This window comes from Abramis brama (genome assembly GCF_963993115.1).
Source record: "Abramis brama genome assembly, chromosome: 9".
Lineage (NCBI taxonomy): Eukaryota > Metazoa > Chordata > Actinopteri > Cypriniformes > Leuciscidae > Abramis > Abramis brama.
In genome coordinates this window covers 14,333,824-14,344,985 of record NC_139971.1, presented here as the reverse complement: position 1 = coordinate 14,344,985, position 11,162 = coordinate 14,333,824, and the positions used below count along the sequence as shown (strand labels likewise).

Sequence of the window (11,162 nt, the reverse complement as noted above, 5' to 3'; positions counted from 1 at the left end):
CGGTCTCGTCTCCCTGACGTCATAGACACACGTCTGAGAGTTACGCGGGAAAACTGTCACAGCACAGAATGGATCCAGCGGAGGTAGAGTTTCTCGCAGAGAAAGAGATGGTAAAAATCATCCCGAACTTCAGTCTCGACAAAATCTATTTGATTGGGGTGAGTAAATATGACCGCTACAGCATGTATATGGCCGTGTTTTACGTGTGTGATTATGCGTTATGAGGTTTTTGATATCTTGTTGATGTTTTGATGATGATTTTGGTTCAGCCGCTATCAATATGCGGGAGACTGAATCTTATATTAAACTAGTTAGATAATAAATATGAGTGACTTATTAAAACAGTCAGGTTAACTTCCATTGATTTAATTCAGCTTAATGGTTATTTTCTTTCGCCTAAAATAATCATCCCCGACACCTAACGTTACCTCTAAACATAGCTACTTCTCTCAGAAACGTGCAAAACATGTTTTGGCCGATTTAGGGACCGTTCGGTATTTATGGAAGGGGCCACCGGAGGAAAATAGGGGAGGGTCATGTCTTTTTATTCTTTGTTGAGGGGAGGGTCATCCATCTTTTTTTAGTCTACGGGGAGGGTCACCCAACTTTTATATTCATGAAAACAGCAACATTTCAAAGTGGCTTGTTTGGTGCTATTTCTTTCCATTTAGCTCCATGTTGATCTCGCGTTATCAGCCCCCCTTCGATATCAGATTGGTCTGACCCAACAAAAATCCAGTTTGGCGCTTAGAAAAAGTGCATCATGTTAGAACAGAATGCCAAAGAAATGTTTACCCGGCAAAGCTTTAAAGCACGAGCAAATAATGAACTTTTGTTAAGTGCACAGTGTCCTGTGAGTGTAACTCTACCGCTGCATTAACATGTGATGTGAATGTACGTCGAGTTTTACAGTTGGGACTGAGGCGCCAGATCTGCAGCTGATAGAATGTGCGCTGTAGCGCGATACTACCATATTTTAGTCTCCATTCTTATTTTGTTTCCACGATGTGTAAGATGTAGGGCTACCACATGTTTAAATTACTATTAGTATTATTTAAATTAACATAAAATACATAGACCTACACCACAAAAACTAGTTGAGGATAAATTCGTTAAAATTGGGCGATTCCAGTGTTATGGTCGTGACATTTGCAGTCAAAACTTAAAATAAAAATTCTCAGAAAATCCATTTAATACCAATATTTTGAAACGTCTGAAAGGAGTCAAGACATTAGACAAATGAGTTTTATATTTAATATGAGGGAAATACACATGTGACGTGACACAAAAAATCTTTTTTAACTTTTAGGTGGCAAAATATTTTTTAGTAATTCTATAAATTACACTGTGCAAACCAAAAGATATATACCCACCGGATAAATAAAGATCGGCCTCCACAGAACATAAAATATTATATTATTTTTATTTTATTTTTCGTGTTCGCATTTATGTGAAAAAAAAAAAAAAACAATGTTACGGGCATGACAGTTCTCCATTACGGACATGACTGCTCTGAAGCAACTTTAAAAATTTCACAGAAACCTCAAACAGAAAGCACAAAGCCTTTCTTTAAAGTGAATTTCGTTTTTTTATTAATTTTATCTTAATTTTAATCAATCTTTCATCTGGATTTAATAAATAAGAAGTAGTCTAAATATAGTAGAAAATAGATAATCATGACACGGAGGCGCGGGCGAGTGAACTGGATCTTGTCTCATAAATGAACCGAAACTCAGCGTAAGATAGGCTATGCTACTTGCCTCACAGACCGGAGAAATATATAGAAAGCTTGAAATGTCTACTTTTAAACAGAACAATTCATAACGAAAGAGAACAGACTGCTTTCTCCTTATGAAATGTGCATTTCTCTCTGGCGCGTTCTGAGAAGATCGCGACGCATCGTCAACTTCATCTTTGCGGTAGACACAGAAAACACTTGTTTATTAAAAACAATTAAAATGTCTCCTTGCTATATTTGACATATTAATAATCATTACTTTTGCCGGTTCTTTGTGACAGCTTTTAGATGCTTTGTTGGCTGCGCCAACCACATGTTGAACGAGTCACACCGCATCAGCACCAAAAACATGATTTTTTTCAAATCTAAAATCAAAAATCGTGATACGAACCGAATCGTTTGGTCTATCGTTACAGCCCTAGTAAGATGCGAAAGCAAGAGTTTATGGTTTAAAAAACAAACAAACAATGGCTATCTGAACATCTTTGCCAAGCGCAAACTAGTACAGAATTAGGCTAATCAATAAATTATCGGGGAGGGTCATGCCTTTTTTCACAATTATTTTGGAGGGTCATAGAAAAAATTATTGCTGTTGAAGGGAGGGTCATGTCTTTTTTGACAACAGATCTCAAAACTCCTCCGGTGGCCCCTTAAATAAATAACGAACAGTCCCTTATGAGCCTTTTTAACTAGTGACGACCAGTGGCTCCTGTATACTACATCATGTAGTACATGTATTAATATTTAGTCAGATCTGACTTCTGTAAATGAAGCTGCAAAACCGTTTGAAGTATTCCTGTATTCCTGTACAGCCAGCACAAAAAGATTTTAAGAAAATGGAGGAAGCAAGAGGTCACTCTGAAACGTCAGTCAGTACTTTTAAATAAAAAGAATTAAAAAAAGATGAATCCAAATAATTCTTTGATGTAAAAGTATTCTATTTTGTAGGCTATTTTGTCCCATGTGTTTGTGTGTCGTACATTTTGTTATACTGTAATTAAGTCACACTCACTGCATCTTCAGTGTTCATTGGTCCCTGCATCAAGTGCATGACATGATGTATATGCTATTGCTATATACAAACTTTCAGGGAGATTTGGGCCCATTTAATCCGGGTCTGTCTGTGGAAGTTCCTGTGTGGTTGGCCCTCAATCTTAAACAAAGGCAGAAGTGCAGGATAGTTCCTCCAGAATGGATGGACACTGGTGAGTTCAATCACATACACGGCTGTGCTGGCACACCATCTCTCCTGAAACCAACTCTAAACCCAGATGATCTTTTCCTTTCCAGACAAACTAGAGGAGATCCGTGAACAGGAGAGAAAGCTAGACACTTTCACTCCCATCCCGAGTCCATATTACATGGAGCTGACCAAATTATTACTCAACCAGTGAGTACCAGATCACCTTCAGCATATTCACATGAAAGACCTCATGCAATCATAATCCGTTTTGTGGCTTTTAAATGATGTCTGTTTATTTGATGTCATCTGTATTCATCTTAATAAGGAATGTATTTTTAGCTGCTCAAAGATCTGTGGAATAAAATTACATTTTTAGTTTTGGGACAAAGTTGCGCACCTGCTCTGATGTTACAGGCAGATAAATCCAGATGGACCACAAGCTTGAGCTTCAGTTTCACCAAAATCTAGAGGAAGCAAATTGAGTTCAGAATTTGAATGTGATTACATAGTTAAATTAGGCCTGTCATGATAACTACTTTTTGTTGGACGAAATGTTGTCCCAGAAATAATTGTGATAAACGATATTATTGTAATTTATGCCACTGGTTATATAATGGTAATATAATAACATAATAATGCCCGTACATGCTTTCAAATAACAATGAACTAACAGAATTATTTTCTATTTGCTCCATTTACTTTGTCAAAACAGGGTCGGTGATATAAGAATACAGGGTTGCTGTCATTATTACACACTAAATGTAGGCTTTTTTTTTTTTTTTTTCAACACGAAGCCTAAAGGCCCGTTCACACCAAGGACTATAACGATAAAGATATAGTTCTAAAAATCATTCTCAATATTAAAGAATAGCAGAGTTCACACCACAGCTATACGACAACGTTATAGAGAACAATATCGTTGGGATCACTTTCGGAACGATTTTTTTTTTTCAGCTGTTGAAAGATAAAACACTGACAGCCAATCTGAATCCATTCTAATTTAAGGGCTTGCACATTTAAAATGCAGGGCTTAAAGTATTCCGGCCGGGGGCCGGATTTCCGGCTTGAGGGCAGGTCCGGCCTCCGGCGCAGGCAAAATTTATTTATCAGGCTGTAAATTAACGTTACAGTCGGAGGCACTTTCGGCGTGGACGCGCTTGGAAAAAACGTGCGCGTCCCTCCGCGACCGCGTCGCTTCCATTATGAGCGCGCGAATTGACACTTTTCTCCAAAAAATCGCGAAGCAAAGAGGACACGGAGACCGACAGACTAGACAGAGCAGGTTAGTTATGATATAAAAAAATCTCAGCTCTCAGATTCTGTCAATTTTATTACGAAATTCAAACAATATAAATACCGTTTTGGCGCTTGTAAATGTGACACGACAGATCCCATAGCGGCAGGTGAACCGATCATCTCTAGCTAGTAAATAAACACGAATGAACAATGTTGAAAGATACAGTACAACATACCGAAATGTATATTCCTCATACATAATATCGACCAATCAATCAAACAAATGGGTCAATAAAACAGCTGGAGAACAATTATGTCACATAACATTTACCTCAGGAAAGCCATTTGATGACCATAATATAGGCTATAGCACATTAGTTGGCTAGAAAAAAAGAGCTATAGAGAGTATTTTGCTAAATATGTGTACGATATTACATATTTATTATATTTTTACTTATATCATTAAATAAAATTGTTATTATAATAAAAAAAACGCATTATATATCTCTCTGTATGTTTACAGCATTAGGTGAGTTGTTTTTTCTTAAGAAAAATTAATGGCTAAGTTATCTTGTGTAGCCTACCTAATATTTATTTCAATATTAAATCAAATCACAATAATTGAATTGAATTGAAAACCAGAAATTGTACCATGTAGCCTAAACATTGTAAGATGTTGTCACTAAGCCTAATAAAATTCAGTTTAGTTACTAAAATGTTTTGACAATAACAATACACTTATTGTGATGCAATAATTTTTTTACATCCCCCCCCAATCCCCATTCCCCCCCCCCATCCACCACTGTTTGACAAGTCAAGCCCCTTTTCAAGAAAATGGATATGGAAAACAATCGTTTAGACCCTCTGAGTAAATGGTGTAAAGAATTACCGCAGGTATCCAGCGCTCGTTTCAACTACATTGTCTTGCTGTTTGAAGTTGCGGTGAAAAAGAATCATTTAGGTGTTGTTTTTATTCCACTATATTGACTACGTTAGCTAAATTCACTGTTAGATTATTAGATCGATTACACTAGCTTCACTCAAAACATAGCATGCTGAGGAGATCTGCTGGTTAAAGCCGTGTAAATGCAACAACGACAGCAAAAACATGTTCAATGATGTTGTACACACCGAATAGAATAAACAGACCGTTATCGTTAGTTGGTGTGGGCGCAAATATAGCCTAGTTGTCGTTATAGTTATCATTATAGTTCTTAGTGTGAACAACCCTTTAGACAACCTTTATTAAAACAACACACTTTTAGCATGACTGTCAATTTAGTCTAGTTTAGAGATGACATTACCTTGAATTGATGTTGCCAATACTACCTAATTTTAAAGGATGGAAAATCTTGTTTAGTTGTCTGTTCAGAATCGTGGGAGAATCGTGATCTCTATTTGAAACAAGAAAAAAATTGTGATTCTCAATTTATCCAGATTTGTGCAGCCGTGCGTTTTGGAGGCGTGGCTTTGGAGAGCGTTCTGAAGGGAGGGCGGGATCTTTTCCCCTTTTAGGCTTTCAAAGCTAGCTTGCTATTGCTAGCCTCTTTGAAACTGCAGACCCAAGCTTTAAAACAAATATTTCCACATTTTCATAATCTTCATGGTAATGCAACTTAAGCTAATCATGGGGTTTATGCACACCCTATGTATTATTAAAAATTTCAAATTTTTTCAAGTGCTGCAGATAACATCCCCAAAGCCGATGAGATCCGAACGCTGGTCAAGGACATCTGGGATACACGCGTGGCCAAACTGAGACTTTCTGCTGACAGCTTCATCAGCCAGCAGGAGGCTCACGCGCAGGTAAAGTTGACATGAGTGGATCACAACCAAGTTTAGCTTTAATTAATGCTCTTGTTGGACTGTGGAGGAGGGTTTGAGTACTGAACTTTTCAGTGTTTTTTTTGGAAGCTGAAAATTCTGTTTAACTCTTTCCCCGCTACTGACGGAAATTTCCAGCTTTCCATGTTTTCACTGTTATACGTTAGGGGGCGCTATGACGCATCTTCTGAAAGAGTAATGAATCTCCTGATCAAAACACATGTGAAGAAGAACAAGCGATGGCATATGTAAGCAGATGCATATGTAAAATAACGTGATCATCAGCATTAAAAAGCATATAAATCAAAACTGTCGTCCCAGGACGAGCTACAGGATTGTGAAGCTTAGGCGGTGTTGATGGACTCAATTTACTCCATCTATGTTTAGATCATCTTTCTGAATCCCATCCAGATGTAGTCTTTGACAAAAACATGATTTTCTCAGCTTTTTGCTTAAAATGTTCCTTTTTTTTATTTATGAAACTTACCCATATTCAAGTGTTGATAAAAAAAGGAATTTATAAAGCTAGAATAAAACAGGTTTTTCATTTCATTTCCTTTTTTTTTTTTAAAGCAGTAAATCTGCTCTTTTGCATATTCAGATATTCATACGACAAATATTCTGGGGGCCATGACACTTTTATGAAAATGATCAAAAGTGCTGGTGGTGGCGGCTGGCAACTTTTTTCAAAAATACTAGTGGGGAAAGAGTTAATGTCCCTTTTCTGGTAAGCAGTGGGTATAGTTCCAATTTGGCAGGGTAAACTGTAAATATTCTTAATGTTATACCATGGTCATTTATTAATTCTCTTTAACTTGTGCGATTCAGTCAAATTGAGATGTCAGTTGATTGATAAACCTTCATTCTCTCTATCTCTTTAGCTGGATAACCTCACGCTAATGGAGATCAACACCACACGCTCATTTCTGCTGGATTCTCTGAACTACATGTATAAACTGCGCTCAAACCTGCAGCCGGGCAGAAGTAAGGACTACTGAGACGTTAGGAAATACTGGAGACATTCTCTACCAGATTGATGTCCGTCATTTTTCGTGTTATATGTAGTGAACCATAAAACAGGACTGGAATTTGTGTTATGGAACAGATGTTTGAAAAGATTACTGTTGATTGTCTGAAGAGCAGAATCATATCTGAACTCATGACCACTGCTGTTGCTCGGCATTTAAATAGTGACTGATGCTGCAGTGTTTACTGTAGCTGTCCGGACTAGTAAAAACCTTTAATCAATGTTTATGTAATGGAGATTTTTTTGTCTAAATAAATAAAGTATTTTTATACATTTTTCTGGCAATTGTATGCACAAAAACAAAAAGGAATTAAACCACAATGTTTAATTTATAGTCATAGCTTACTGAAGAATATTCAAAAAAGGTTGATCTAAGAAAAATGGAAACATTTTGGGCATTTGAATGGGACAATTTCACCACTCCATTGAAGGGTGCCTTTCAGTCCATCCCATCTCACTGTTGTCTCACTACTGCCCGTCACTTCACCCTGACTTTAAAGCCGAAACAGAATTATTTTCCTCATAAAGGTGAAAATAATATTAGCAACACAATAATGATGTGTCATTCCTGAATATTGTTTCATCCTATATATTTATATATACATTACATACTGTGTGACAATTCTATTTAGGCTATGTTTTGCAAGATTTGCAATTCCGGTTAAATAAATGCTGGTAGTGTTACTAAATCATTACATGTTTTTAAAGTCAGTGTGATGAGTGAATGATTTTGAAGTTTGAAGTGTTTCTGGAATTTTTGAAGAGAATATCTGCTTTGGAAAAAAATGGTGTGCAAAGTGAAAAATGGACAATCAATTATTAGCATTGGTCACAGGTCAAGTGACAGGTGTGGGAATCTTGTAATGCTTATTAATGTTTATCAGCTCAGTATAAGTTCTTGAGGTGCTGTCACACACTACACCTAAAGTCTGGCTCTGGAGATTTCAAACTACAGCAATAGGCCGCTGTCGGTAGCCTAAAAGAGGCCTAGAAATAGGGTTTCGTTCCGACAAACGGGGCACTACTTTTTCTTTTGCTCAATATGTTCAATGTTAATAAAAGGTATCAGTGGTGTAGTCTAGTTTTTTGTAGTGAGTATACTGTAATATACCCCCCCCCCCCCCCCCCCCGGCCTCATACTCACCCATCCCAGACCGTCACCCCACCACACTCACTAATGCATACAGTATGCATCGACATGTAATTGAGAGCATTATGAAATATTAGGTGTTATCAACATGTCAATTTATTATAAGCAACATAAGACTTTAACAGCCAATGACATTTACAGCTGGGGAGACTGGACTGATTTTCTACTGTTTAGTGTTAATCACCATCTAACTCAGCCAGTTAAGAGCTACATTTAGCCTTAGATGTTATATGAATATGGCCCCTGAAGCACAGGTTTTATCAGCTGACAATTAAAAAAATAAATAAATAAATAAACATTATAGGCACAAATACAAATTTACTTTTAGAAATTGTGTTTTTGAGAAAAAAAATGGTGTTATTGTTTTGGCAAGTTTACTCTTTAAATTAAAACATGTATGAAAACTTCTGTGATATTCCCTTAAAATAACGTTTTAATAGATTTTATTATTATTATTATTTTTATTCATTTTACTGTGCAATTTCTTTCTAATTTCTTTGAGTTAGACCAAACTTTTATTTTGGTGTGTTGTAGACATTTGAGTTTCTGTGTGTTTAAATAAACTATTATTATTATTATTATTATTAGGCCTACTTGAAGTATACTCTACTGTGCAATAGTAATATATTTCTGTTATAATTTCTTCAAGTTATACCGAACTTTTATTTTGACAGGTTGTCGTAAAGACATAACAGTTTCTATGTGTTTGTATATGAAACGAATGAATGACTTTTATCAAATGAAATGGTGAAATTCTCGTGAAGTGACTCTCATAGCAGCTCTGCGATGAAGTGCACATGTAGTAGCTCATGTCTCAATACAGTGAAACGTTGAAAACACCACGAGCGTGATCACGCGTGCTTCAGTGTGTGTGTGTGTGTGTGTGTAGTGGAGCACACACTGAGCGCTCATTCATCCCAGAGACGCGGAGAACAATTGCAGTCTCTTTTAACTTTAATATTCACAGACACTAGTCCATATCGAGATTTGATTCATTGTACAGCCCTACTTTTGATTTATTCATTCAAAAATAGCCAAATTCGGTGACGTTCGCTTAGAAAGCTCCATTTGTGACTGGATTCCGCGATTCGGTGTCGCTTCGCAAACACAGACGGGGTGAATTTATGAATGAAAGTGAAAGTTCTGACACAAAACGAAGTTGTTACGTATCCTCACGATTTTTTAAGTGGGTATAGGGAATGTGAAGGTACGTCACGCAGTGTTGCACTATGGGACGTGGCCGCCATCTTAGGAGGCACGATCTCTGTTTACCTTTTCGCCGCCCGTTGCTATGACATGTAATAGTTGGGTGTGTTTGGCTACAACGAGGTAAAATTGAAGAAAAACGAATGAAATTGAAAGAAAAAGAGAAGGGACCCTATCGGGAGAAACTAAATGCCACTACCAAAAACGTTATTCGGACAAATTGTCCGCGATAAACAACGTTGATCCATATGATTTAGCAGTCCAAGACTGGATTAACGTTACAGATCCAGACGCACTAACGTTACCTCCGCTCACAAATCTGGACATCGTTAACCTTGTTTTTGAATTGAGTGCGTACACTTTGCAGGAGTTTAAGAGCTATACATCCCTTCAAAATAGATTGATGTATCTTTGCCCATCCCAGTTTATGTGTAACGTTATTTAAAAGAGTCTTTGTGGATGCAATCAGTACAGAAACAGATAAAAGTCACTTAATGTATTAAGCAGTTAACGTTATACAAAACCTTGATTCACTAACATTTTAAAAGGGCATGTAAAAAGATGTACAGAATATCAAAGCAAATTGTTAATTGAAAACAAAAATATAATTTATTTGATTCATGCAATGTGGCTTTATCGTCTGCTAACATGAACCACAAAATCAATACAATTCATCAACTATCCTACAAGTCATCAAGGAATATACAATACAAAACCTCTAGCTTTGTACAACTTTTAACAAACGTTTTTACAAACCAGTTGATTTAGCAATCACTGCACAACACTTGGACACATGTTTGTAAGAGCACAGCAGACTATGACAACTTTGTCCAAGAACCACAGTCTCACCCTCACATGGCAGAACCATATTTATGGGAATTTTAGAAGACAATATTTTGTATTTGTTTATTAAAATTAAAAAATGTTCTCATTATTGCGGCAACCCACGCGATCCGGCGCCTTCTCGTCAGCTCCTCCATCTGCTTCCCATGTTGTTTTTTTCACGGAAGGAAAGTGGAAAAAACGTATTCTGTTGTTCATTTTCCTCCCTGAACGATCGTGTGACCTGCTATGGCAGTTCTTGATCGAGCAGTACTGACCAACCATATCGACGTTACTAAAAATCTCAACAGAAAATCTAAACACAGCCTCCAACACATGAATTCACATACAGCGGAATAGGGTGCGATCCTCTCAATATGGCGGCGGACGCATAATGCAACACGGCGTGACGTCACCTTCACATTCCCGGAAATCCTTGGCCTTTTCTAGTGGGTATACGGCGTATACCTGCGTATCACGTAGACTACACCACTGATTTAAGGTATCCAAGCAAAAAGTTATCCACGCATTATCCTGCAGTTAATGAGAAAAGTGTAATTTATTGGCGCACTATATTGACTGCGTATTGAGACATATAAAACTGTTGAGCTAGATTTTCAACCAATCAGCATCGAAAATGTAAGTAGGTCAGAGCCGAAATCAAGCCAATATCACTAACGTTATGCACATGTAAACATGGAGGAGGACGTAAGCAGCACATCTTCATCTGATAGCGGCGATCAAGCTCGATTAACACCCGTAAAGTGTATTCTTCATGTCGGAAAAGATGGTGGGAAAGGTCCGCAGCCCTTTACTGAAGTCCGATGGGAAAAAATCAAGCAATGTGCGTAGGAATGGCTCAAAACGTCGGACACTACGGAGCTAACGTTAGCTATTGGTAATAAACATGTTGCCCTCCTGGACAAACTGTTCTCTGATGTCCCAACAACTACGGGTTTCACCTGGCCTGCTATCG

The 11,162-nt window shown here is 37.4% G+C and overlaps 1 protein-coding gene across 1 annotated transcript; it reads left to right on the top strand.

Annotated features, from left to right (window-relative positions):
- On the top strand, positions 1-7,284 carry gins2 (GINS complex subunit 2). The gene is made up of 5 exons (XM_084124762.1): positions 1-158; positions 2,829-2,943; positions 3,029-3,128; positions 5,837-5,963; positions 6,863-7,284. The coding sequence occupies exons 1-5, from the start codon at positions 69-71 to the stop codon at positions 6,977-6,979; spliced, it is 549 nt and encodes a 182-aa protein (XP_083980888.1). The 5' UTR covers positions 1-68; the 3' UTR covers positions 6,980-7,284.
- Positions 7,285-11,162: the final 3,878 nt, after the last annotated feature.